The sequence below is a fragment of the Aythya marila genome, assembly GCF_965140915.1.
Source record: "Aythya marila genome assembly, chromosome: 18".
Classification (NCBI taxonomy): Eukaryota; Metazoa; Chordata; class Aves; order Anseriformes; family Anatidae; genus Aythya; species Aythya marila.
Window position 1 is genome coordinate 297,221 of NC_139059.1, and position 27,486 is coordinate 324,706.

At 53.1% G+C, this 27,486-nt stretch overlaps 3 protein-coding genes across 8 annotated transcripts; all 3 read left to right on the top strand.

Annotated features, from left to right (window-relative positions):
• Positions 1-230: 230 nt before the first annotated feature.
• MAFG (MAF bZIP transcription factor G) lies at positions 231-6,420 on the top strand. Of its 4 annotated transcripts, none has more exons than XM_082775070.1 (3): positions 231-372; positions 4,763-4,824; positions 4,908-6,420. In XM_082775070.1, exons 2-3 carry the CDS (start codon positions 4,789-4,791, stop codon positions 5,358-5,360), a joined length of 489 nt encoding a protein of 162 aa, XP_082631196.1. In that variant the 5' UTR covers positions 231-372; positions 4,763-4,788; the 3' UTR covers positions 5,361-6,420. The 4 variants fall into 4 exon arrangements, with proteins under 4 accessions (XP_082631196.1, XP_082631198.1, XP_082631199.1 ...); XM_082775072.1 differs by lacking the exon at positions 231-372 and adding an exon at positions 635-683; XM_082775073.1 differs by lacking the exon at positions 231-372 and adding an exon at positions 718-1,373.
• Positions 6,421-9,518: 3,098 nt separating this feature from the next.
• Positions 9,519-13,544, top strand: SIRT7 (sirtuin 7; the record flags this gene model as incomplete). Its single annotated transcript, XM_082775119.1, has 10 exons — positions 9,519-9,649; positions 9,716-9,853; positions 10,344-10,448; positions 11,054-11,124; positions 11,293-11,365; positions 11,854-11,952; positions 12,416-12,652; positions 12,894-12,974; positions 13,160-13,266; positions 13,337-13,544. The coding sequence occupies exons 1-10, from the start codon at positions 9,554-9,556 to the stop codon at positions 13,542-13,544; spliced, it is 1,215 nt and encodes a 404-aa protein (XP_082631245.1). The 5' UTR covers positions 9,519-9,553.
• A 115-nt stretch (positions 13,545-13,659) lies between these two features.
• PCYT2 (phosphate cytidylyltransferase 2, ethanolamine) lies at positions 13,660-25,127 on the top strand. 3 transcript variants are annotated; one of them, XM_082775116.1, is made up of 13 exons: positions 13,660-13,816; positions 14,264-14,352; positions 15,067-15,228; positions 17,125-17,191; positions 17,690-17,774; positions 18,849-18,893; positions 20,324-20,462; positions 21,101-21,183; positions 21,367-21,444; positions 22,140-22,205; positions 22,466-22,531; positions 23,020-23,108; positions 23,819-25,127. In XM_082775116.1, exons 1-13 carry the CDS (start codon positions 13,728-13,730, stop codon positions 23,904-23,906), a joined length of 1,146 nt encoding a protein of 381 aa, XP_082631242.1. In that variant the 5' UTR covers positions 13,660-13,727; the 3' UTR covers positions 23,907-25,127. The 3 variants fall into 3 exon arrangements, with proteins under 3 accessions (XP_082631242.1, XP_082631243.1, XP_082631244.1); XM_082775118.1 differs by lacking the exon at positions 13,660-13,816 and adding an exon at positions 13,923-14,140; XM_082775117.1 differs by lacking the exon at positions 18,849-18,893.
• Positions 25,128-27,486: the final 2,359 nt, after the last annotated feature.

Genomic DNA, 27,486 nt, shown 5'->3' on the forward strand with positions numbered 1-27,486 from the left:
AGGGCCGGGCCGGGGCCGCCGGTGGAGCCTCGCTGCCCCTCGGCGCTGCGGCTGGGGGGGGCTCGGCGCCGACCCGCGGCGCTACCGCGATCCGCCCGCGGGGTCCCGGTGCGGGGCGTTCCCCCTCCCCCCCCCCTTGAAGGCGCGGCCCCGGCCCGGCCCCGCCCCTCTCCCCGCCGCCTGGGCCGGCAGCGCGCGGCCCCCTTAAGGCGCGGGGCGGTTGCGCCGGGCGCTTCATGAATGGAGCCACGTGACCCAAACATCACGTGACGCGGCGGCGGACGGCGGCGGCGAGCGGCGTCCCGGTCCCGGTCCCTGCAGCGCGGCCTCTCCGCCCGGCCCGGCCCCGGCCCCCGCCGGCTCCGTCGCGAGGTGGGCGCGGGCGGCGCGGGCCGCGCGGCGGGCGGAGGAGGCGGCGGCGGCGGCCGCGGGAGGCGCGGCGCGGGCGCGGCCCCGGCACCGGGCGGGGCGGGGCGGCGGGGCCGGTCCCCGGGGGCGGGGCGGGGCGGGCGCCGCCGCCCGGGGCCGGGGGGGGCCGGGGGGCGCCGGCGCGGGCGGGGCCGGCGGGCGCCGCGCGGGGTCCCCGCCGCTGACTCATGGCGGGGGCTCGGCGGCCGCCCGGCGCCGCCCGTGTCGCGGCGCGGCCCTGCCCTGCCCGGTGCCCCCCGGCGGCCGGGCAACAGGTGCACGGCCCCCGCCGCCTCCCCCGCCCCTCCGCGTCCCGCGAGCGGGAGCGTTCCGGGGAACGGGGCCGTCGGGCGGCTCTTCCCGGCGGCTCCTCGGCTCCGCCGCTCCGGGACGAGGCGCCCGCGGGCCGGCCCCGGGATTCGTTCCCCCCCACCCCCGCCGAGGCCCGGCCGGGACGCCCAGGAGGGAGCTCGCGGCCGCGGGGCTGAGGCCCCTGTCCGGTGCCGGGCCGCGGGCTCGCCGCCCCGGGCAGTCCCCGTGGTCCCGGCAGGCGCCGGGAGCGGCCCCGGGCTGGCCCCGAGCGGAGCGAACGCCCGCCGTCGGTAGCGGGAGGCGAGCCCGCCGCCGGGCTGCGGAGCAGGGCGGGAGCCCCGACCGGGGGGGGCTTCGCTCCACACTGCTGTTCGCGGTGCGCGGGGTGGGTGCTGCAGCTCGTGGACGGGGCCGCCTCCAGGATGGGGCTGTTTGAACCGCGTGGGGGAAGGAGGGCGCTCCCAGGAGGCTGGACGGGCTCTCGGAGCGCTGGCTGTTGCCGTTATCTGTGAAAGCTCCGCTAAAGCCGGCTCCGTGGGCAGATTCCTCGAGCGAAGAATTGCTGGGGAAGTGCTCTGGGTTGGACGCGAGTTCACCGGGGACTCCCGAGGGAGAAGTGGGGACACACAGCAGAGGCGCTGTCCTGACGTCAGGTGTAATGGGGGAAACTGCCTGATCTGTTCGGATTCCTGGGAGGACCGCGCGAACTAATTTGCACAAAAAACAAACGAACAGAATGCGAAATCCACACTGGGGGAGAGCGTTCTCGTGCTGTGTGCCCAACAGCTGGCAGCAAAACCGCACGCTTCTGTGTGTGCTGCGCAGCGGAGGCTGCGGAGGAGCTCGGCCCCTTGCTTTGCCCCCACGTCCCTGCAGATGGGCCTCCCTCCCGGCGCCGTCCCGGCCAGCCTGCGCCTGACGTCACCGTGTTTACACTGGGCTCGTGGCACGGTTCCGCGATCAGGAATGTGGAGAATGGGGCCTGCGTTGAATCATGCGCGGTGCTGTCAGCTCTCTTGTGGTGCTTTCAAGCTGAGGAAAGAATTGGCTGCACTTGTGCTGAGTTCAGGCCTTTAGAGCTCTCGGGAAATGTGTTGAGGCTGCATTTTCTTCACTGCAGTCATCACATTTGGCTCTTTTCAGTGCGATCTTTCTTTGGGAAGCTATCAAATGCTGAGAAATCAGCAGTCTGGAGAGTTGAACCAAGTTTGGTCTGTCTCAGCGCCAGCTCTCTGTGTGTCCTATGGGCCAGCCGCCAGATAGCCCCATCTCCAGTCCTTTAAACGTGACCAGAAGACAGCCACCAGCTAGTTCCCAGGCCGTTCTTCCCATTCTGTTTGGCAGGCTTGTGTGTGGCTGCATCTCCGTTTTGGTCCTTCTGGAAAGGGGGCTGTGGGATAAAGGGGAGGTGAAATCGCCAGGTGCTTTCAGGCATGGCCTTGTTACAGAGTGGAGGCTGCTCTGAGAACAAGGCCTGACCAAGTTCTGTTCCTCTGGGTAAAAATACTCAATTCAAGAAAGTTAATTCCCTGTTGCAAGGGGGCTGGAACCAGTCTCTTCTTTTGTCTGATTTCTGATAGCTCTCTTGACCCCATCTCAGCTTTTGGGGCTGTCACAGTCTGCGGGGTAACCCCAGCTGTTGTCTCTCAGCTACAGACCCTTTTGGTTCGCATCTGCACTGACTTTCCTCACAGCAGCTCTCAGGTCTGAAAGTGGTTTGGCTGTGGGTTTGGGAGGTTGCAGTGAGGTTTGTTAAAATTACTCCTCTTGGCAGCCTTGAAAAAGTCACTTCATCACCTTTAGCTATATGATGTAGGTAGAAGTTCTAGTGCTTGATAGACCTCTGAATTCTCCCAGTAAAGGGTTTTGCTGAGCAAATTTGGCTGTAAACTTGAACATCCGATTTCCTCCCACAGGTTAGTCCATTCTTTAGCATTTCCAGTTGTGGGTTTATATAGATTTAATGGAAATCGTAATGCAAAGGATGGAGTAAGTCATTGACTTTGTAGGGTCTAGACTGTGTGAGCACCTCTCCTGTTTCTGCAGCCTGCCCCAAGAAGCTCTCTTCCCTGTGCCCTGCCTGGTGCAGCACGGTTGTTGCCTTGTTTGTTTTTTCAGCTCTGCTGTAATGAAGGAAGTCTGAGCATTTGCCAGACAGCTGAGAATTGTTTAGCACTGCAAGGCAAACAAATTTCTGCAGCACCATTGACTGTAGCTGCCCTTGGTGTCCCTTGTGCTCACCAGAGAGCAGTGCAGAGAGGTGCTGAAGTGGTTATATTTTTAGCCTCTCCAGTGATTCCCTTCCTTCTGCTCCTTTCCCCGGTGGGCATTTTGTTTGCTGGGGGGAACAGAGGGGAAAAAAATAGAATGGTATGGGAAAGTGAAGAACTGATCTTCACAAGGCAATATCTTGTGTGTGATCCATCCTCTGTTTGCCTGCTTTGGTGCAGCTACCTGCTTTGGCTGGCAAAGTGACCCTTTTACACTAGCACTGTCAGGTTGTAGCGGACATCTCATTGCAAGGAACATTGTCCTCTGGGTATAAATAGCCTGCCTCCTGGCAGGCTCGAGTCTTCGGGAACATCTGAATTTTACTTCTCTGCTAGGTGTCCTAGAGAATGCTGAACCCGCTCACCTCTAACAGGCAGTAGATGCACTGTGGGGAGCCTGAGCCACAGCTGCTAGAAGAGCACAAGTTCATATTTGCTGACTTGTACGCCTTGGCTTGTTCTTGGCAATAACTCTAGCCTTTAAATCGAGCAACCAAAATAGTAGCAAACTAAATTGCCGTTGACTGGGACTGAAGGTACAAAGGTGCTTGTGGATTGCACTTGTACAAGAATGCTTGCCTTGCTTAAGGACGCCCTCAGCTCCAGATTGTTTGAGACATGATTGTCGAGTGATATCTGGGGGTTCAATTCATTGGGTGGTGCAGTAGCATTCTGAACTAAAGCCTGAGAGGAGGAGGTATGTGGGGACAGAAACAGGAGCTCCGATATGATTCAGTATAAAAACAAGCTTGTGAGTTGCTCATACCCGTTCTGAAATCCCACCTTCCCTGGCAGTGAAGGAGTCTGCTCTCCTCTGGTTTTGGTCTCCCTTAATCGTTGTTCTATTGTGAGTGTATCGTGGCTCTGAAGATAAGGGAGGGAGACGGTGGTGCTGTCCTGACCTTGCCTCAGACTGATAGGGACTTCCTTATAGAAAAGACCTGCAGCTGGGGGTCAGCTTTGTGTGACTGGGAGAGGTGGGGGCTGCTGAGGTGTCAGCACAACCTTGTGATGGCATCCCAGCGTGCCCACATGCTTGCTTGTGCGGCAGTGTCAGGTTGCAGGTCTTTGACTTCAATCTACATGCGGTGGCTTTGCTGGGAAGCAGAGAAAGGTTGGAGAGGAGCGACCGCAGTAATGGTGTTCTGTGCCCGGGGAGGTGCGTTGTGGAGGCGAAGGCTTCCCCTCTGCTTGCTACCAGGGCCACCTGCTCATGAACCGCGCTGGTTTGTGTCCTTGGGATCGCCAGGAGTCTGGTAGGACTCTTGTCCCGAGGAGTTTCTGGTTGTGCTCGGGCAGCAGCTGGGGAGGGCGTGCTGCAGCGGCCAGGCGCCTCGCCGTGCCTGGGGGCTGCGATGTTGAGGCTGGGAGCAAGAGGCGCAGGCTGCCAGCGTGCTGAGTCAGCGTGACTGGCCCGGAGCAGGCGTGCTCTGGACGCAGCCTGCTGCCTGCCAGGCTATTTTTAAAGATGTGGCTTCCGTGTATTCTGGCTCCTCCTAGTTTGTTTTAATTTTCCCCCACCCCAAACAAAAAACAGCATTGCTGCAAGTCTCCATGGGCGTAGGGGTGTAGAAGGGCAGCAGTTTCTGCTCGGGGACAGAACCTGTCGCTTGTGAGTCCAGTGCAGTTGGGGGCTTGTTGAGCGTTGTCTGGGGAGGCGAGTGGGATGTGCACCAGCACGGGGCGTTGCTGCTGGACTCCGCTCCAGAAGCAGAGAGCTGCAGGCTCTGCTTCATCTTGTGGGGCTAACCTGACCTCCCCTTCCCTTCCAGAACCCGACTGACAAGGCTGTCGTGTTATGACGACCCCCAACAAAGGAAACAAGGCCTTGAAGGTAAAGCAGCAGGGGGAGGGAAGCGGGGGCGGGTGTGGGTACCTGCTCTAGGCTTCGTGAATGCATGCGGCCTTCTCTTCCAGGTGAAGCGGGAGCCAGGCGAGAATGGGACCAGCTTGACAGATGAGGAGCTGGTGACCATGTCTGTGCGGGAGCTGAACCAGCATCTACGGGGCCTGTCAAAGGAGGAGATCATCCAGCTGAAGCAGCGTCGCCGCACGCTGAAGAACCGAGGCTACGCAGCCAGCTGTAGGGTCAAGCGTGTTACCCAGAAGGAGGAACTGGAGAAGCAGAAGGCAGAGCTGCAGCAGGAGGTGGAGAAGCTGGCCTCTGAGAACGCCAGCATGAAAATGGAACTCGATGCTCTCCGCTCCAAATACGAGGCACTCCAGAACTTCGCCAGAACCGTGGCCCGGAGCCCTGTCACCCCTGTGCGGGGGCCTCTCGCCTCCAGCATGGGGCCCCTCGTCCCTGGCAAGGTTGCTACTACTAGTGTCATCACAATAGTGAAATCCAAAACGGACGCCCGGTCTTAGTGAAGCGAGTGTTGCCTGAGCTTGTCTGTGCAGGGCAATTAGGCACAAAACCAGCCTGGAATCCCCAAAGCACAAACCCTCCCCACACGGGTCCGGTTTCCTTCTTCTTGGCCCAGGACTGGCCTGCTGATCGCTCTGGTTTTATTTTGTATGAGCAGTGGTGATGCATCCCTTGTCCTGTGCAGACAGAGCCTCCCACCCAGCAGTCTGTAGCCCTCAGCTGCCCTTGGGACAGACTGTGAGATCTTGGTGTTCTGGCCAAAGGAAGTCTGCGCAGCGTGGCCGACGGCGCGGCAAGTGGGCTTTTGGTGGCTTGGGGGAGGCCTGGAGGGAGGCTTTCTTCCTGGGGGTTGGGAACCCTAGTTTTCAGTCACTTCCAAAGGCTTTATTTCATTACTCTTCCAGGTGGTGTATCGCGGTGCCTGACTGCCAGGTGCCTGAGCCTGCTGCTTTTGTCTCATCTGGTACCAGTAGTCGCAGTTGGGGTGTTCTGTGTAATAATAGATTTGGTATTTGTTTCTAGGTGTGCCTCTGTGCCCGAGCGGTGGGTTTCCTTCAAACTTCTGTTGCGTTAGCAATGCGGACTAGTGGTGGTGGAAGGGAAGATGCTGCCGTGCCCTGCTGCCTCTGCTCCAGCAAAGGGGAGGGAGCCAGGACAGGGCCCACAGAGGGGGCCCAGCACCTGGGGGAGAGGGAGGGAGGGAGGGAAGGTACCATATTGACTGCAGGCCGGTTTTGTGCCTAATGCGTTGCACTGAACAAGACCAAAATCACTAGTTGTCCCCGTGTTTTGAGGGTATCAAGTGTCTCTAGTGTGATGGTTTACACAACCAGTTTATGTGGTTAAATAGCCCTTTATTTAAAGAGAGAAACATCATTTTAAGAGTTATTAAATTATCTAAGTTTAAAATGAAAATCAGACAGAAGAGAAGAGCGTATTTATAGTCAGCTTTTTTTATCCGAGAGGGTGAGAATATTTGGCCATATAAATGGGGAAATATTCTCGGAGACTTTGCTAGTTAAAAGTTAATAAATAAATAATTTTAAATTTTCTCATGAACCTCCCGCAAACTGATTGTGGCTCTGAGGTTAGTTTTTATAAAGAGTTATCAGACTTTATTTATAAAACTTAGAAAAAGACAAAAAAAGAGGCAAGTCCTGTTTGATATCTTTTTGCAATTGTACCAAAAGTGACTTATTCTCGATCTTGCTGGCTTCCGTTGTGTCCCCTTGTGTTGCGCTCTCTGTGCTCTCTGAGCTCGTGCGTGGCGCTGTGGTGTGGTGGTGCCAGTGGCTGCCTTTGCCATGTGGTGTCGTTTTCATGCTTCCATTGTTTTCCCTGAGCTTAAGCGAGAGATTGACTTGGAGTCTCTCCGAATTCTCCAGGAGGATTCTGGCACACAGGCAAAGTTGCTGCTTTTCTTAAAGGCAAAAAGGAGCAGCTGGTGCAATGAAGTAGTGATGCCTGCCCAGAGAACGCTGTTCTGCAGAGGTGCTTTGCAGGACGAGGTCTGCTTCTCTCTCTGGGTGTTGTAGCAGTTGCTTCTGCACAGACAGCTCAGGCCTCTCACTACCCAGCCGATGCTGGGTACCCGAGTTACCTGAACGGTGGAAATGTTGCCAGAGGAGCTGCTCTCTCCTTCCTCCAGCAACGCTGGTGGAGAAGTAACACATGGGAGAACTAAGGAGAGGAGGAGACTGATGGGATTGAACTCTGGAACTGGATTTGGGTCCTGTGGTCAGAGCTTGTGTTGCTCTTGTGGCTCCTCTGACAAGAGGCAAGTCTGCCAGCCATTTGGGGCAGCGTAGGACCTGCACCAGTCCTGGAGCTGCAGCCTCTTGTGCTGAGTGTCTGCATATTACTGAAAAGTAAGCTGTGATGTGGTTGCTTTCTTTCCTGGTTCAGCTTCTGGCTGTGGGTGTTGGTAAGGTGCTTAGACTTACAGTTGCGTGACACAGCTGAGAAACTATTTGTGGTCAGGCTCTGTTTCCACAAACACTTTAACAACCCCTTCCTCCCTCGCCTCCCTGAAAGACTTGAGCTGATTACTGAGTTGTTTTAGAGAAGCAGGACATGGAGCTGAAGTCCATGTGATGATCTCTTGGTTGCTGAAAGTCTCTTGAGCACAGGGGACAGGCAAGGATGGGACAAGTGAAGCTGTAGTCTTGTGGGGAAGTGCAGTTCGCTACACCAGGAGTTTTTTGGTGATGTGTTTCTCACGTAACTGAACTGGTACTGCTCTTCTCTGGGCTGAGAAGCAGGTAAAGCTGATGAAAACTACAGTGGCAGGAGAGGAGCCAGTGGTTGGTGGGGATTTCCTGCTGGAGGGGGAACATCAGCTTTGCACTGGTTGTGAATTTAGAGAGAAGTTGTTTGGGGTGCTTTTCCCAGTGAACTTTGTGGGTGAGAACGTTGCCTTCAGGCTTCACCCTCCCAGCCCTTGGGCTTTCTCTTCTCTGAGTTGAGGTGCCTGGGACGCTGCTTCCCTGCTGTTTGCTGGATGGGCTGCTTGCTGTGCAGCACTTAGCACAGATCTCTGGGCTCCAGCCTTTGTCTTCCACCTGGTGGATGGTGACAGGAGGGAGGGGATGCTCCACAACAGAAGAGTCCTCCAGTTTGGCTCAGGGTGTAAATCTCAACCATGTCCCTACCGGAGCCAGTCTGAGATCTAACCTGGCAAGAGAGCTGTTCTAAACCCAGCTGGAGGCCTGATCCCCGTGGGGTGAGCAGACGAGGTTTTGTGTATGGGACTGGGTAAGAGCTGAGCTCCAGGTGCTGCAGACTGTTGTGAGGAGGATCCCATCAACAGAGTGGGCGATGGCAGACAGTCCCACAGCCCTGGTGAATTTGCTCTCATTGTACTCTGCGAACACCCTGGTCCTTCCCTGCCTGCTGGATGGCAGCTGTTGTTGCCAGTAAGAGCTTGCGCTGCTCTGGAGTGAGGCTGTGAGTCAGGAGGACAAAGAGAGCAGGCATCAGCACTGACTTGACCGGCCATTAATGCTGTCACTTCTCCTCCCCTGTGCTGTATTTGCTAGCTTGTGGTCCCAGTTTGCTTTGAGTGGCTCAATGCATTTGGTGAGGACACTGCTTGAGGGGGAGCAGGTGCGAAGCTACTGCTGGAGTGTGCCTGCGTGGTAAACCAGCTCTGTTGGTGTGGGGATCCTTTCCACGCAGGTTCGGGCTCTGGCTGCAGGCGAGATGGTTCCCTGCTCGTGAAGTGCTCTGTCCGGCTCCATCCTGGGGACGTTGGAGGGGATGTGGTCCCCTCGTGAGTGCTGCTTCCCCATGCTAGCGTGGTGTTTTTGGTTTTGTTCTCAGTGAAGTATTGGAATCCAAGTAATGTATTTCTGCAGCGTCCAAGGAATCTCGCGTCATGCTCAAGGGGACCACGTCCCCTGCCACCTGGCATCCTGTGCCTGTGTGAGACAGCCCCTGCCCCAAGCCCATCACTCCGATCTCTCTCTCTTTTCTCTCTCTCTCTCTCTCCCCTCTATTTCTCTCGTATATAGCGTTCTGGAGTGTGACAGTTCTTGTTCCTAAGGTGCTCGTCCGTTCGGTTTCCTGCTGTGGAGGGTGTTGTGTTTCCTTTCTCCTTCCCCCGGTGCCCTTTTGATGCAGTGGCTGGGGGGGGGGCTCCGGCCCCGCCTGCCCGCGGAGCAGCCCCGTGAGGTGTCCCCGGCGCGGGGTTTGTGTATCTTGTGGTGAATTGTGTAAAGTTCCTCTCGCGTTACGCAGCGCCGCCGGGCACCGAGCGGGGCCCGGCCCTGCCCGGCTCCCCGGCCCCGGCCCCAAGGCGAGGGCGAGGCCGGGGCCGCGGCCGCTGCGCCCGGGGGCTCGGGGGGTCCGGTCCCGGCGGCGGGGCGGGGGGCGGCCGGGCCGGGGGCCGCGCTGGGCGGGCGGGCGGCGGTATTTATTGCTAAGTTATTGCCCCGCGCGGCGCCGGGCGTTATTTATTGCTGTACATAGTGTTGGTGCCGGCGCGGCCGCCGTTGTTTTGTACATGACAATAAAATGCTTTCAAACACCGCGGCCTGCCGCTTCCTTCGGCCGCGCTCCGCCGGCCGCGCGGGGGCGCTGCGGGGCGGGGCGGGGGGGTGGGGGGCGGCCGCTCCGATCGGGCGGCGGAAGCGGCGCCGCGCGGCGGGCGCCGGGGGCGGAAGCGGGGCGCTGGCGGGGCGCTTCCGGGCCGATGGCGGCGGGCGGCAGCCTGAGCCGCTCGGAGCGGAAGGCGGCGGCGCGCGCCGAGCTCCTGCAGCAGGAGGAGCAGCGGGACCGGCGCAGACAGGTAGGGCAGCGCGGCCCCCGCCCGCCGGCCGGCCGGGCCGCCGTGACGCGCTGCGTGTGCCGCCAGGTGTCCCGCATCTGGAGGAAGCCGCCGGCGGAGCGGAGCCCCGAGGAGTGCCAGGTGCTGAGCGAGAGCGACGACATCGTCCGGGAGCTGGAGCGGCGCCGCAAGCGGCGCGAGCGGCTGCGCCGGCGGCAGGAGGAGGTGGGCGGCGGGGCCGGGCCGAGATGGCGGGCGGGCGGGCGGGGACGGCGCCGGGGAGGGGGCCCGGTGCTCCGGGGGGGCCCGGAGCTGTGCCGGCCCCGGCTGCAAGCCGCCGTGCCGCCTTACTCGGAGCGCGCCAGGCCCCTGAGGCGGTGGCGGTGCTCGGCCGTCTCCCGGCTCCAGACGTTCAGAAGCTGCAGAATTTCCACGTTTGCCAAAATGTGTGCGGATCTCATCGGGTGTGCCTCCTGCGAGGGTGGGTCTTCGTGTGCCACCACCCAGGAAACTTCTTTTCTCAGTCTTTAATATGTAATGCGGCCAGCAAACGCCCACTTTCTTTTATTTCGGAACTGCCTGTGATCGTATTTGTGCGTCACTTCTTTCAGCTAGGCTAGACCCATGTCAAAATTTCCAGGGAGACAGCAATTCCTTCAGGGTCAGTGACGTGCTCTATCTCGGGAACGTGGAATTGCTCAGCTTTATTTCCTAGGTTTGTGACGAACCAGAGGAGTTGAAGAGAAAGGTCACTGAGCTGGCTGCTGCTGTTCGGAATGCCAAGCACCTTGTCATCTACACGGGAGCAGGGATCAGTACGGTAGGATTCTTTGGGGGTGAGTGGCTGGAGCTTTGGGAGCTCCTTCAGGAGTATTGCAATGTTTGGAGACTTTTTTTTTTTTTTTTTTTTTTTTGTGGAATCCAAATGACGACGTGATGTCTAGGATGCTGTATTAATATTGTTGAACTGCAGAGTTCAGGGTGTATGAATGATAATGTCATAAATATGTGCTAATAATCACTGTGTACAAGTTATCAGGAATCAGATTAGTGAAAATAACGAAAAGGTTCAAAAATAGGGTTCTGTCTGGGGAAATGTGAAGTAACAAGTGGAGAAAAAAAAAAAAAGAGTTCTGGAGGGATTCCATAATGGAGAAAATAAATACTGGGGGTGAAAATGAGAACTGCAAGGTAGGAGAAGAGATGCTGGAGAAAAGAAATGTAAAAATATGGGGAAAAAAAAAAAAAAGGTTGCTAGAATTAGGGAGCCGCTAGAAAACTTGGACTGAATAAAAATGCAGCGGTGAATGCATCTCATCCTGGGTGAGAGCAGGCTGATGCGTTTGTGGACAAGAAGCATGAGCTTTCCCATCACGCCTTGTACATGACTCAGGGTGTCATGCTTCGTCTCTCCCCATAATGCAGGCAGCTTCGATCCCAGACTACAGAGGCCCTAATGGCATATGGACATTGCTGCAGAAGGGCAGGAGCATCAGGTAAGGAGGTGACTACTGAACTTCTCTTCCTTTCTCTTTTCTGGAACGACAGTTCTGCAGCCACTCAGGAGACTAATTCTGAGCTGACAATGACAAGCAGAAAGCTGATACTGAAAGAGAAATTAATGTCAATTTCTGCTTTTTTTTTTTTTTTTTTTTTCTTGTCAGGGCTACAGATCTGAGTGAGGCTGAGCCCACGCTCACCCATATGAGCATTGCTTCCCTACACAAGCATAACTTGGTAAGACTTTTTTTCCCCATGTCTTACTTGAGCTGCACTGCCAAAGTAAGATAAATGAAACCCAAAAGGAATAATTTTTTTTTCATGAGATTGTATAACCAGTGCCCTTACTGAGGTGACTACATCCATGTAGGAACAACTGTCTTGTGTTCCTGTACAGTTGAGTCTTCATCAGGCCAGCTCCAGATGGTAGCTCAGGCATGTTTTTTCCCTTGTGCCTTTTCTTCAATAGCTTGTGTTTGCCTCCTTGTGAGGCTGGCCTGAGGACATGGCCACAAAGTAAGCCAGACCTAGTAGAGCTTTGTTTAGCAGGAGGAATCTTTTCATTTAGCTTTCATAGAGGTCTGTTCTCCATGCTTTTCTTTTGTTAGCTCAGTATACCAGAGCAGATCTATTTAGTGCATATTAGGACATACGTGTTACCTGCATTTCAGTAATACTTTGGGTGCTTTCTGTTTGTGTTAGCTCAGTGTTTTATTCTCTTCAAGGTGCAGCATGTGGTGTCTCAAAACTGTGATGGGCTGCACCTGCGGAGTGGGTTACCCCGAACAGCCATATCTGAGCTTCATGGAAACATGTACATAGAGGTAGGTAGCCAGAACGGGATGAAAATACTGTCAGGTGGCCTCACAAGAAGGTAATGTGAACTATTTATCTCTCCCTGGAGGGGAAGAATTAGTCCATTGGCTAGTCTCAGCTTAGTTCATATCTTTGGGTCATCATTTTTTTTTTTGGATGAACTACTTAGCAAGCCACAAAACTTTTTCTCTGTATTTGCTAGAGCCTTCTGTGTCTGACTGTTCTTCTTCAGGCCTTCCCTTAAATCCCTTCTATCACATAGCCAGTGTGTACTCCATAGCGCCACTTGCTAGTCGAGCTCTCCTGACTGTTTTCAAGTTAGCATCTGATCCCAGATGATTCGTTCTACTGCTTCCAATTTTGTTGTCCCCAAAAGGTGCTGCTCTTAGAGAAGTGTCTGGTTCCTGGGCTTTAATGGGCTATAGAGGCTAATGATGCAACTGTTCTTTTATTTATTTCTTCCTGTACCAGGTCTGCACTTCCTGTACACCTAACAGAGAGTATGTGCGAGTATTTGATGTGACAGAACGCACAGCCCTGCACAGGCATCACACTGGCAGGATGTGCCACAAGTGTGGGTCACAGTTGAGAGATACTATCGTCCACTTTGGGGAGAAGGGGACGTTGACACAGCCCCTGAACTGGGAAGCAGCAACAGAAGCTGCAAGCAAAGCAGATGTGATTCTTTGTCTGGGTTCCAGCTTAAAGGTAACTTTAGAGACTCGGTGAAGATTGTTAGCAGCATTCCCTCTTGGTGATACACCTTGGTGCTGAGCAGTCTCCTCCCAAACAGACAACTGTAAACTCTGGTGTCAGGATTCGCCCACCATCTGTGATAGTCTCTCTTCCTCCCTCTTTCCCTTCCTGGTAATACAATCCTTTTCCTCTCGCTGATACCGTTCAGTTACACGTGCCTTTGGCTGTGCTGAATATCTCTGTTTTCTGGCAGGTTTTGAAAAAATACCCACGTCTTTGGTGCATGAGCAAGCCACCAACTCGTCGTCCGAAGCTATATATTGTGAACCTACAGGTGAGAGCCTTTCTGGCCCTGGGTTTGCAGGTTTGGGGGAAGCCTCGTGTAGGGCGTGGTGACGCGCCTGTCGGTGCAGAGCATGCCGGCAGGGTGCGAGGCTTGGTGCCCCGACCCGCCCCGTGGGGCAGCCGGGCTGTGCAGTGGGTAGGTGCGCGGCAGCAGGCCCGCTGTTGCTCCTGCAGTGGACGCCGAAGGACGACCTGGCCGCCCTGAAGCTGCACGGCCGCTGCGACGAGGTGATGCGGCTGCTGATGGAGGAGCTCGGGCTGGACATCCCCAGCTACGACCGGTGAGCGAGGGGGGCCCGCCAGGGCCGTGCCCCGGGCGGCGGCCGGCCCCTCACCTCCGTGTCTCCGCAGGGCGCGGGACCCCATCTTCGCGCTGGCCGAGCCGCTGCGCCCCGGCGAGGAGGGCACGCACTCCCGGAAGCCGGTGGCCCCGCCGCCGGGCGCGGAGCCGCCGCAGGAGCCGCGGGAGGAGCCGCCGCAGGAGCCGCCGCCCGCCCGGCCCGGGGGCTGGCTGGGCCGCGGCTGCGCCAAGGGCGCCCGGCGGAGGAAGAGCAACTGAGGGCGGGGGGGGGGGGGGGGGGGGGGCCGCGGGAGGGGGGGCTCGGGGCCGGCCCGCCCCGCGCCGCCGGTGCTGACGCGCCCCAAGATGGCGGCGGGGGCGGGCGCGGGGCGGGGCGGGGGCGGGCGGGAGGCCCCGGTCCGCGGCGGGGTCGGCGGCGGCGCCGCCGGTGACAGCGGGGCCATGCTGCGCAACGGGGCGGCGGGCGGCGGCGGCCCCGCGGCGGGCGGCGCGGCGGGACACCGGCCAGTCCGCGTCTGGTGCGACGGCTGGTGAGTGCGGCGGCGGAAATAAACGGCGGCGGCTGCGCTCGTGCCTCAGGCTCCTCTCTGACCGCCGGCGGGGGCGGGCGGGCCGGGGCGGTGACAGCGGGGAGAGCCGGGGCCGGCCGGCGGCGGGGCGCCCTCGGGCATCGGCGGGGCCGCGGGGCGACCGCTGCCCGGGGCCGGCCCCGTGGCGATCGCGGGCAGCCCGGGGCCGCGGCCCGGTTCCCTCCCCGGCGGGAGCAGCCTCCGAACGGGCGCCCCGCCGGCAGGCTGAGGGCGCTGCCCCGGCCTCCGGTGAGGAACCGGCCGCGGGCGGGTGCGTCGTGGCAGGTAGGAGCGAGACCTTGAACCTGCGGGGCCGTGGCGGGGATCGCCCGGGGGCGAAGGGGAAGGTCACGGGCCGCCGAGCGCGGCCTCGAGCCCCCGCCTTCAGCAGGGCCTGTGTCTTTCTAGCTACGACATGGTGCACTACGGGCACTCCAACCAGCTGCGCCAGGCTCGGGCTATGGGGGATTATCTGATTGTCGGAGTCCACACGGATGGTAAGAGGTTTTCTCAGCTTTTCACCTCGTGCTGCCTCTCAAATCAGCCTGCAACGTGAGCCCTGAGAGGGGGGAGATCCCGGTACAAAGCCGCTTTCTTCCTACGTGTCCTCAAGGAGCAGCAGCTACCAACAGAAAAAGCATTTCTTCCCCGGGTGAGGCGTCGGAGTTATCCTCACTTTTTCCTCAGCGATGGTTGCGTAGTTCAGAGCTTGCAGGCTTCCTCTGGGGAGGGATCTGCGTTCTGTTCTGCAAAGCAATAGAACCAGTTGAAAATCAATCGGTGTTGCAGGTGCAAACTGCAGAACTGGTATTCCAAACCAAATTACTGTGTGGAGAAAGGTCATTTCAAGCCCATGTGAGAGTTAAGTGCTACACATTAATTCTTGCTTGTAGAGATTGGTTTTAAAATGATGTATGGATGCGTATTTTCTAGCATAAACCAACGTAGCTTGAAGTTACTGTTGAAGAGGAGATGTTCCCTAGGGGGCTGCCAGGGGGCTAGGTAATCCGCTCAGGAAGAAGTATGAGGTGCAGGGAGTCACAGATACCCTTTGCCTTCAGAGTGAATTCTAAGGCCTTTGCCACATGCTTAAAAAGCAGACTGAATTAAAACATTTCCTGACCTACCTGGGACTTCCTTCCCTGCTGCAAACCAATTTCAAGCTGAGTTTCTCTCAAACGCTTCTAACTGGATTTTTCTTCCCCACGCAGAAGAGATTGCCAAGCACAAAGGCCCCCCTGTCTTTACACAAGAGGAGAGGTACAAAATGGTGCAAGCCATCAAGTGGGTGGATGAGATTGCTCCAGGAGCTCCCTATGTCACCACACTGGAAACCTTGGACAAGTATAACTGTGACTTCTGTGTGCATGGTGGTGAGTGGTGTTCTGAGGTGGCAGTTGTATTAACAAGGGACCTTCAGGGCCTATGTGTTTTTCCTGCTGCAAAACAAGGAACTTTCTGGCTCAGGGGATACCTCATTTGTACAGATTTCTGTGTTGCCAGTGCCTGCGCTAGTCAATGCAGCTACTCAGGTGTTCAGGTACTTCAGGGAAACATGTTTGTGTTAGGTACTGTGAGAGTGGTCAGATTTCTTGGTTTAAGCATCCCTTTCACTTACAAAGATGAAATGTGTTGTCTGACGATTATCCCGAGATTGTCTTTAACACAAGAAAAAAATCATGCATGGGAAAAAAAGTTATTTATACAACCTAAACATGAAAAACACTGTTACAGAAGTTCAAAAGTGTGCAAAAACACAATCATGTTTATATCTGCTTATCCTGGGATGAGATCAGATCTGAAAAGCTTCTGTCCCTATCTAGCTGATAAGCTGTTAACGTGCTTAGCTGACTGTGGTCAGAGACTCGGTTCTCATTATGAACATTCTTCAGGTTGCAGTCACCGAAGAGAAACAGTGTTCCGATGAAACATTCTTGGTTTTGTACTCTGTCCCTTCCGTGGACTACGTCTCATGTTCATTCAGTTTTGGCCCCTCCTCCCTACCCCTCTGAAGGGGGTTTAATTTTGTTAATTGAATCTGCAATAGTCTTTGCAGTTTTTCACTTTTCCTTTCTCATTTGACCCTAGCTATCTATTATTGATAAGACAAGTATTTTATTTAATGTAAATAAATTGTTAATGTTCAATTAGATAGATACGCTTTTTTCACGTGGATAGGGTGATTATCACATTACTTGCTAACTTAATTGCTTGTCCTGAAAGTGCCTTTGGGGTACGTGACCCTGTACTGGACTTGGTGAGGGATTATGACAACAGAGAAGTGCCTGTGGCCTTTGCTCCAGTTTCCCTGCCTTTATCTTTTTTGTCAAATAATGCAATACTTCTACCTGAATAATACTCTTAGGTGCTGCAGATTTGCAAGGCTGTGTTTATGCAGAAGGTAAGTTTAGAAATAGCTGGGCTTAGCTGGGAAAGTGGCAGTTAGCAAACCCGCTGTTTCTGCCTCTCTTCTGGCACACAGTGTCATAACTGCAGTATGTTCTCTTCTCCTGTCCCTGTGCCCTGAGGTCGGGGTGTGGAGTTTTAGAACTCATCAGCTTTTCTGAGAGTGCCACTGCTACTATATAAGAGAGAGTACATGTGAGTTACCGATGCCTGCACTGTAAACAGGGTATTATGCCAATTGAAAGCCAGCTTAGATTTTTGCTGTTGAAGATTTTAAGCTGTCACTAAAAGCAGGTGGTTTTTGTACAGTGAGTCAGCAACCATGCCAAAGGTGAGCCATAGTTAACTCTATAGGAGTTCAAGGGGTATATTAATATCATGGTGAAAGTGCCATCGCTGAGGGGAAGAATTGGATGTTGAAGGACTGCTTAATTGACTAGGGAAGCCATAACATGAACAGCTAAAAATAGTGCTAGAGAAATTAAAGTTAAGGTGCTTTTTAACACTGGGAATATTTGCAGCTGTTCATGGTCCTCCAGACAACAACTCCGTTGTGTCTGCTGTTGGAATTGCTACCAGGGCAACAAGCTCAGATTTTCTGGAGTATCTTAAAAACAATTGGTGAGATGGCTAACGGCCTTTAGCATCCAGGAATATGCTTGTCTCTACAGATAGATGAGTCTTGCAATCCCATGATATATCCATGGGATGCAGGACATACTACATGTGTAAGCACCATGATTCGGATTGCAGGAATTACAGTCTGGCTTATGTGCTGGATGCATTCAGTTATTGCTGTAATTCTAACAGCTCTTGTGCAGGAAGGCTTGGAGTGCAGTTCTGAGGCTTTTCTCTTTCTGCAGATGACATCACCTTAACCATAGATGGCAAGGACACCTATGAGGAAGTGAAGACAGCTGGGCGATACAGGTAACACATTTCTCCTTTGGTTCTTACACGGTTTTGGGCAGTTTCTGAGAGTTCCTGTCCTGAAGGAAAGTCAGATGAAATACAGCTGTCTTCAGGTCACACTTTAATTTTGTTATTAAGTGCGTCAGAGCTTTAGCTGCTCCAGGCATTTTGGTTTCCAGAAGGTGATGCAGACTAGCAGCTGAGTGATAGGGGCTTCCTGTTCCTCGTATATGCTGGTTCTAGTCTTGAAGCCTCACTGGGAGTTAGGTCTCTTGGGAAGTCCGTGCAAGGTAAGTTTTCCTCATACGATGGGTTGCTGTTGTGTGAAGAAGATGCAGAAGTTCAGCAGGCAAGCGGTGTACTTTATATCAAGGGCAGATAGTAGGAAGACTTTCTCTGGATGATCCCTGGTTTGGATTTACCAGGTTTTACACGTGTTCCAGTGGTAACAGTGGGAAGAGAAAGAGGCATATGCTCCTATGGCTTCTGCTTTATCCTTTGCTTGTCTTCCTGCAGGGAATGCAAACGCACCCAAGGTGTGTCCACTACTGACCTTGTTGGCCGCATGCTGCTCATGACTAAGGCTCACCACAGCAACATAGTGAGTCACAGGGCTTTGGGTGGGAGTTTGGAGTCTAGGACATATGCCAGCTCTTCCCTTTTGCTGTCCCAAAATGGTGGTGCAGCTCCTGGGTCTGGCTCCAAGGCTCTTGGAGAACTGGCAAACCGATGATGGGCAGTGACAGCAAAACACCCTCTTTATATTTGCTTAAGTCTGCCTGAGATCACAGTGCAGAGCCTGTGCTGCTTTCAAAAGGTGTATGGAGATGAAAAGCTTTGATCCATCACGATTGGTGTGAGCTTCAGGAATGTTATTGGAAAGGCAGGCTAGTCTACAGCTTCTCTGAGTGTGGAATTACGTTGTGCAGCCCCATTGATCTAGCAGCCCAGCGCTGCCAGAATTGGAAATTCTTTTCCTTCTAACAGAGCTGTATGCTTTCGCCTTCTGCTGTCTCTGAGTCTTATCAGGCCTTTCTCTAGTCTCCTCAGCTCACTATGTGATAAATAGCTAACCTAGCCAAAGCAAAATAAAGGAAGTAGTGTTCTGTTGGTTAACGAGTTAAGTTGTCTCAGTAAACAAGCAATCCATTGAATGGAAGAATGGAATCGCTGAGATAATAGCAGGGATGAGACAATGGAGGAACAAGAGAATTTGGGCGTAGAGGGAGATCTTTCAGCGTGCTGGGCTGTTAGATTGGCTTAGCAGTAATATGTAAGTTCACATCAAGATTTGACACAGCATCGCTAGCTGTCTGCACAGATCTGAGCCCATCTCCAGTGGAGTGTTTTTGGAAAATGTTGGGATGCTGCCCTATTGGGGGCTTGCATAGTTGAGAGAGGGCATAGGTGTGCAGTGCTATCAGCTGTGCAGGTTGGGCAAGAACAAGAACCACTGTCACTGCCAGGTCGAGGTCAGATAAGGAAGTTCCATTTGACTCCAGCTGGGACGTGATTCTGGTTTAGATATTAACTACTTGGTCAGCATTTAGTGCCAGCGATCGATGATGAGCAGTTTAAGCCTGGACCTCCCAGCACTTCTGCCACACACATGCATATTTCTGGTTGGATGAGCTATGTGAGTGCTTAAACATTTTGATTCTTTATCTCCCTTCAGGATGAGGACCTAGACTATCGGAAGCACACTGACAACTTTGGGAAGGTAATGTGAGTTCTAGCCTCAGACGTCTGGTTGTTGTCATGAGAAGGATTCCAAATGTGCTTTCTGGCCTGTGTTGCAGGCTTGTTTCTTCCCCTCACGTTTAGTAGTAACCTCAGTAAATGTTTGCCACTGCTGTAGGCAGTGAAATGGGCAGGTGTGGCTGCACAGGACCAGCAGTACTGGTGGTGTGAACAGTATGTTAGCGGCACCACAGTGCTGCTGCACTTGTTGAGCTGTTGCTGTTCGTTTGGCTTGCTTGTAAATTCTTTGTTGCCACTTCCTTTGGGATGCAGGTGCCCAGAGTTCCAGCCTAGGGGCAGCTTATAGCGATGCTCCTTTTGGTGCTTACGTTTTAAAAGGTGTTGCATTAGGTTTGGGAAGCATTTATGTAGCAGGCATGTAACTAGCATTCCATACTGCAAAGAATTCAGTTGCCTGGTCTTCAAATAGCAGAGTGTTCCTCCTGGGGCACTCTGCTGTTATGTTCAGCTCATGTCTTGGGCTGCCTCTAAAGAGCTATCAGCTTTTTCTTTTTCTGGGTGTTAGTTTGTCCCTCATTAACAACCACCTGGTCCTACAGCTTGAGTAAGTATTTTACTCACTGGGATTTTGCTGACCAGGCTGAATTGTTCTCCACCATGTTGTTGGGTGATGTGTTTGTTTGTTTATTTTGGAGAAGGTTTTGTCAGACCTGTTGTTCTAATGTGTCTCCTGGTTCTTGGATCTAAGGAAGGATATCTGGGCACTAAGTACTTTGCATGACCCCCGCCAGCAGCATACTCCCTTCTGCATACTGTTGTTTGTGTGGCTTGTCCTGGTCATAGCATAATTGTCTTTGTTTTGTTGCGTCTTTTATTGTTCCTAACGTTAGGGGAGCAAAGCAGGTGCCAGGGCCAGTGACCTGGTGGCTCTTTCCAGAACTGCCGCATGGTGGGGCTCAAGCTCTATCTTCGATTTCGCTGCAGCTGGGATATTTGGCCCCTGCTGAGTTCTGGGTGATAGCAGCCTAGCATACCATTCAGCCAGGTGAAAGGGTAGGCTGCCTTGCAGCTTGAAAAGATTATATGCCTAAGAAGATATAGGTAGGTTGTGCATTGCGTATCTCTTCTGTTAGTAAGTTCTCCCTCTCCTGGAAATCCTGGACTGCCCTGTTGCCTTCTTCTTTCCTAAGCTTTCTTCTCAGCATCTCCTTAGCTGGCTGTTGAAGGAATGATTTAGGTGGTGTCTGACAGAGTGAAAAAGGCTTTTGTGAGATTGCAGAAATATTTGGTGCCAGGCATGTAGAAAGTGCAAGCTGCTAAGAGCTGCAATACTTGCTAGCAAATTAAGATGCAATCCTGCCTACAGCTGTGTTCTGGCACTGTATGTGTGTGGTCCAAATCTCCTCTTGGAGCTTGAAAAGGAAATGTGTGTGGTGTGTGTTTTCCCAGGGACCAAAAGGTCATAGTCCATGGACTGGTGTCTCCCAGTTCCTGCAGACATCTCAGAAGATCATCCAGTTTGCATCAGGAAAGGAACCGCAGCCAGGAGACACTATCATCTATGTGGCCGGAGCCTTTGACCTGTTCCGTATCCTTGACTGTTTTGTTATGAGAACAGTGTTGGTGTGCTTGTTCTTGTATTTTAAGGCACTAGACTAGGATATTGACTTAGTTTTTGCTTTGCTTTGTTTTTTAGGTATGTGGGTGAGGGAAAAGGCAGGAGTTTCTAATGACAGTTTCTTAGTCACAGGACACAGAGCAAGGAGTTAGAACTACTCTCTAGAGAGACTTGTGGCTGCTAGAGGATTTCAGAATGATAGTTGGATACTGTCCATGCTCTACTGATCACACGCTTGTCCTTCTTGAGGTCTGGCTGTCACAGACCAAGTGACTGCTGCTAGAAAGCACTGGGTATTTGGAGCAGACACTTCATCCCCAGGACAGTCTTGGAGGCATTGTGCCAGAACACCCAAAATGGGTAGAAATTCTGGACAGAGGCAAAGCTGAGTCCATGTAATAGTGGAACTGAAAAGATGCCTGGCTTTTGTCCAGAGCCTGAGGGCCAGAGGAGGAGGAAGGCAACTGTTCCTAGCACATAGGCAAAAAGCAATACAGAAATAAAATCCTTGGGGCTACTGTCGTCTGCTGTGCTTTCCTGGTACATCTGTTTCTGGCTTCCTTTCCCCATTTTCCATGTTAGCTTCAATTCCTTAAACAGGTCTGCAGATATTGGGCACGTAGATTTCTTGGAGAAGGTTCACCAGCTGTCAGAGAGACCCTACATCATCGCTGGGTTGCACTTTGACCAGGTCTGTATGTAATGTTCAGAGATGGAGCAGCTTGGCACATGTTCTTTCTGAAACGAGCAGGCAGTGCGCTGGAAGACAAGAAAGGGTTGTATTGGCCAATATCGGTTTTTCATACTGGGAGAAAGTGAGAAGGAAAGGAATTGCTTTGTGTTTCTTCTAATTGTGACTGCTGCTTTGCCTTAGGAAGTAAATCGTTACAAAGGAAAGAACTATCCCATCATGAACATCCATGAGAGAACACTCAGTGTCTTGGCCTGTAGGGTAAGTGCCTACAGCTCTGTCACCTTCCACTGTTCCAGAAATTGCCTAGGAGCTGATGTTGTTCACCCATAGCTAACAACCTTGTACAAGATCTTTATTATTCATTGAGAAAGCAAAGATAAGACTGATCACTTCATGCTACCAGAGGTGCTGGCACACTCCTGTGAGGAATCACTGGGCTTATTTGTTGTCTTGGTTAATCTGAGCCATTGCACCCACTCACCTCTTCCACTAGCAGTGAAAAGGCAGAGTGCTGCTCTGCTCTATGCAAAGACAACTGTGTTCTTGCAGACAACTATCTACTTTCTGCAGCAGGGTAAAAACTTACTGGGAAAGAAATGTAGGGAGGCCCAGAGATCCATGCTTTGAGCAATGAATTCTGGGATTTGCTGTATACACCCTACCAGAAAGCATAATCTTTAGTGGAACAAAAAGATCATAGAATCATAGAATGGTTTGGGCTAGAAGGGACCTTCAAGATCATCTAGTTGCAACCCCATTGCCATGGGCAGGGACACCTTCTGCTAGACAAGGTTGCTCAAAGCCCCAACCAACTCACTTTCCTATTTGCCTTATTTGAGTTCCTTAATCTATAATCGGGTGGCCTGCTCAAGTCCATGTAGAAGATAGGCTGGTCTTTGTTGTGGCTTTTTTTTTTTTTTTTTTTTTTCCTAATCTGGATTCTTTTTTTCTAGTATGTCTCAGAAGTGGTGATTGGAGCCCCATATGCTGTCACTGCTGATCTGCTGGATCACTTCAGGGTGAGAGTCTTTGTATATAGATGTACATAAAGATGCTGGCTTTTGATGTGCTTAAAGAGCTAAAGTGATGGAAAACAGCAATATAGCAGAGGTGGTCCTGCTCAGCATAATAATAGGGAACTCTGGATGAGTTGCCAAGCCTGGTACATGAGGGTTGGCTTCCTGATCTCCTGCCTGTGCTGCAGGGAGTGCAGTGGGAAAGTTCCTGTCACTTTCTAGAGGGAATGTCATTGTGTCAGTGACTCTGTGCTCCTCTTTAGGTAACACTTGTATGTCACGGAATGACAGAGGTGGTGTCGGACAAGGATGGTTCTGATCCATATGAGGTAAGATGCTAGCTGCTGCCATCTGTGCTTTTTTGCCAGCATTTGTGACAGATACAGCATGGCTTCGTTCATGCTTCTGGGCTGAGAGTTAACATGCAGAGTATTGCAGTGGATGCTACCCAAGCAAGTCTTTGTCAGGTGATTCTGTTTTTTATCAGCCTCTCAGGTGGCTACTTGGAGCAGAGCCTGTAAATCATTCACAACTCCATTCTTTTAGTCACAGTTTTGTTTTGCCTTTTTCTGATGCCTTCACGGCAGAATGAGAAATCCTGTCATCTTTGCTCTATGCAAATCCCTCGCTCAGCTCCCAAATATGTGAAGCTTTGCTTTCATCAGTGATTTATTCAGCTTAGGAGATGATTTTGTGTCGTGCCTGGCTGGGTGCCCATAGGACCTGCCATGACTTCTGCTCAGCTTTCCTTTACTGAGCTGTAAATCCAGAGGTCCTTCATGTTTTTCACAGATGAGTCTGCTTTGTTTGTTCACAGGAACCGAAGAGACGTGGCATTTTCCAGCTGGTGGACAGTGGCAGCAATCTTACCACAGATTTAATCGTGCAAAGAATCATCAAGAACAGGTTGGCTTTCTTCATCCCCTAGTTCTGTTGCATGCTGTTCAGTCCAGCTTGTCTGAGGCCTGATTAATGGGATCAAACAGGAAGGGAAGGGATATCTGAGGGCACAGAGGAGGGAAACAGTGAACTGGTCCTTCATCTTCGAAAGCTTTGTTCTGGAACTTTGGGCAGGCTGCTTAAATGTGGATTTACCAGACTATACAGGAAAAGGAATAGGTAAACTATACTACATTAGAATGTGATTCACAGCATGTTTTATTATTTTTCCTCCTTCTCTATCAATGAAAAAATTTCCTTGCTGTATTCTTAAGGATTTAGAATGCAGTTTCTTTCAGTGCTTTGCTCTTTTAAGCCTTTCACCTTTAGTGACTCCAGCTCAGGTCAGTTGTAAATTTGAATTTGGTATTGCAGCACTAAGTGGTCTGTCCTAGGACAGACCAAGCATGGAACAGCAGCAGCATCTTCAGAGGGAGAAGTGTTGTTTGACTGGTGTGGGAGCCTGGGACTTCAGAGAGGAGTGATTGTAACACTTGGAGGAAGCTCTGGGTGCTGGCTCTCTCAAAGAGGAGGGTGGGAGGTTAATGGTGAAGCTTCTGAAGTACTCTTGTAACAAAACAACGTAGGAGAAGGTGGTGCTCCCCTGTTCCAGAGGGTTTTGGTTGCCTAGAAGGACGAACGGATAAGACTCTGATAGCGTTTTATGATTGATGCAGGCTGGAGTTTGAAGCTAGGAACCAGAAGAAGGAAGCAAAAGAGCTGGCAGTATTGGAGGCCATGAAGAAACTGGAAGAGAAGCACTAGACCAGCAGAGAGCTGATGCTTGGGTCGCAGAATGCTGCAGCCTCGCCCTCTTCTGGAGGAGCAAAGAGCTCTTCTGGAGAGGACCCTGAACAAGGATGCCGCTGCTGGTGTGCACAGGATGTGCTAGCCTAGCTGTCCTAGCTCCTCCTGCACTAATTATGCAGACATAACGAGTTGGGATCCTGCTGCCTAGTTTTTCCTCCGTTAATCAGCCCCCATTCCCTTTCCCAGGAGAAGATTTGAAAAAGAAAAAAATGGTTTTAATTATAACTAATGTTTTAACATGTTGATGTGCTTTTACTTTCTGCCATTTCTGGCTTTTACAAGGTGGGAAATGAAGCAGCTGCCCGGGCCCTTTCTGCCTCCTTCCACATTCTGCTGTCCTGACTGGAGTCTGCATTTCAGAACACCCCTTCAGGTGGTGGTGTGGGCTGCTTGACAGACTGGAGAGAACAGCCTTCCTGGGAGAAAGGGGCGGCCAACAATTCCTCTGTGAGCTTTTTGGGTAGGGATGCTAGGCCAATCAGTGTGCCTGCTGCTGGCGGTGCTGACTGCGCCCTGTGCTCTGAGATTGCTGGTGGTGGTGCTTCTCAGCTGAGCTGCTGCCTCTACACAAATACCAGATCAAAAGCTACTTATGGTCTAATTGGATAAAGCCTTCCTCCAGCTGTGACTGTTGCCAGTGAATCATTCACTTCCCCAGTGACAGGCAGCAGCTCAGCATCTGCTGCGGGTTGCGAGGCTCGTGGCACAGAGACCCTCAGGTCTAATGTGTTCCCTGGTGAGTTTGAGGAATTTCTCTGCACAAGGCATGAGAACACTGGCAAGTTTTGCCAAAGGCTCCACCTGCTACGAGATGCGCAGGACTTGGCGCTCCTTGTGAACCGTGCTCAGAGCTGTGCTTGCTGCCAGAGTCCACCTTGTGCCTGACAGATGTTACCAAGAGAAGTGACCTTGTGGGCTGGAATTTCAAGACTGTTTTCTTAGGGTTGAAGTGCAGCATGTTTACCTCCTGTGGGAACCTGCAGGGCCTGAGGGGATGAGTCTGGGAAGAGCCAGGTGCTGGGCTGAGCCCTTCTCTGCCTCGTACATTCCAGGGTGCTGTGCTGGGTGTCTCAGCCACTCCCTGCACTGTGCTGTACAGTCCTTCCAAGCCGATTTTTTGTCCTCTCTGTTGTAAATTTCTGTTGCTGATCATTAATAAAATGTTGAAGAGTTGTCTGTTGGTCTCTTCAGGCCTTGAGTCCAGGTGGTAGAAAGGTTTCGGGTCTTTGGGTGGAGGCTTTTCCCTGGAAGCTATGTCAAGAATGGACAAGAGTTCACTGGAGGCATCAAAACAAACTTTGCTGTGGGCAGCTCTGCCTGAGCTCTGTGAAAATCTTAAATTTATTCTGGTACAAGGGTTAGAGATCACTCTAGCTAGAAGCCCTTCCTTTTTGCCATGTGAACAGATTTTTGCTGAATTCACCCAAAAACTGAACTAGGCCAGGTGAGGGGATCTTTGCTATGCTGTTCTAGGTTTTTGTGCTTTCTGGATTGCAGCACAACTTGCACTGGAAAGGTGTCCTGGCAGTTTGGCAGTCACTCAAACACAGCGGGTGTGGAGTTAGGATTCTGCTGGTAACTTGGTGCGTTGCAATGCTAAAGCAATGTCTATAAGCGGCCTTGGTGGCTCTGTCCTGCTGCCTGCAGAAGGGCTGCAGTGTGCACACATCTGCCACAGGGCCTCAGCATCTCACGGCTGTGCAAGTGCTAATCCCAGATCCTGCATTTGCATACTGGCATCTCCTAATGAATGTGTCATTTGTGACAAGGTGCTACCAGGAGCCAAACCACCCACCTGTGTGGGAGGAGAGCCTCAGGGCAGGAGGGGGAACTGGAGAACTCAAAGCCTCCTGTCCTCTCCCAAAACCTTGCTGGAGCTCCTCAGGTGCCTGACAGTGTTCGAGGATGGCACCGGCAATGCCCTGAGTCCTGTCCTGTCCTGCGCCCCCCTCAGCTCTGCAGCTGCTGGGGGGCTGCGGATGCTCCTGCTCTGGGGGATGCAGGGAGCTGAGGCAGGGCCTTTGGCTCCGGCTTTGTCCTGTGTGGGCCACGCTGGTGCTGGTCCTGGAGGAGCAGAGAGGGCTTCTAATGGTGGTGCTGTGTGTGGCAGAAAGCTTTTCTCCAGAGCAGCTCAGCAGCTGGAGGGAGGTTGAGGGCAACCCTGGGGAAGTGTAGGAACGACCCCGCTTCCACCTGCTGTTTTTGGGCAGAAGATGTTTTGTCTCTAGAAAAATGCTGCCCTTGCTGACTGTCAGCAGGGTCGTGGCTGTGGTGGAAAGCGCGTTGCTGGGCCCTGGGCCTGGCTGGTGACGTGGGGACAAGGATGGGGGTGGCTGCTTTCCGTGGGGCCAGGCCAGCCCCGGCTGCTGGGGCCTGTCCAGCTCCTGTGCAGGCTGCTCCCCCGGGGCTGTCCCCTGCTGCTCTCCAGCTGGGGCTTTTCTCTTCCTGACTGGAGGTGGCCACCGCTGCCACTTGCTGTCAGAGTGGAGGCCAGGTTATTGCTGGCTGGGATCCTCCGCGGCCCTCATGGTCCGTGGGGCCAGGCTGAGCCAACAGCACAAAGAGCCCCGCTGCGGCGAGTCCCCCCAGAAACTGAAGGGAGTTTGTCATTAAAAACAAACAACTCCACACGGTGACAAACCTACCCCGAGCTGAGCATTTGCGTGTAAATGAGCTGCCTCTGGGACCAAAACAAGTGCTGTTGTTATTAAAAAATGACTAAACAATTTAATTTGCGTTCTCAACACTTGTGTGCCTGCCTGCTGGTGTAACTGTTCTGCCTGGAAATTTCAGCTTCACTTGTGCAGATGAGTGAGCGGTGCGTGGTGGAGCTGCCATTCTGCATGTCCTCATTGCTGTTTCTGAGCAGAAAACTTTTGCATATTTCTTACTTCAAGTGCCTTTGGGCCCTTTTCCTTCCAACCTTGCGTTCGCTGACATCTTGTGAGTCCCGGAGGGCAAAAATGAATGGGGAGTTAAACCAGGGAAATAAATTGCATGAATTTCAAGTTTGTGACTCAGTTCTCTCTCCTCCTTTCTCTCTCCTCCTTTTACCAAGCACAGACAAGACTGGCTCCTGCACTAATCCTGAGGAGGCCTCCCCTGCAATGTGCAGTAAGTGTCTGACAGTTCTCTCATGGGAATTAATTTGCTGGCACATTTGAATCAGGCTCGCTAAATCTTACAAGATCAATGGTGACCCTGGTGCAGGAGGGCAGCAGCTCTGGCCCTCACCCTGGGCCAGAGCTGCAGTGCCCAGGACTGCCCCTGCCTCGGGGGGACATGGTGGTGCAGGCAGCCTTCATCTGGGCAGAGCTCGGGGCCGCCTGTGGCAGCTTCAAACAAAGGGGACACCTCTACAGGGAGGGGCTGCTCCTGCCCGCAGCTCCCAGAGGACTCAGCCTTGCGTCCTGCCCAGGCGACACTCGGGGACTGGGGGCTGCGCTCCTCCTGTTGCCCGGGGCAGGCAGGGTCCCTGCGAGGCTGAGCTGGGGCTGCACTCGCTGGTGGTTTGCCGGGGGTTTGGTGGTGCTGC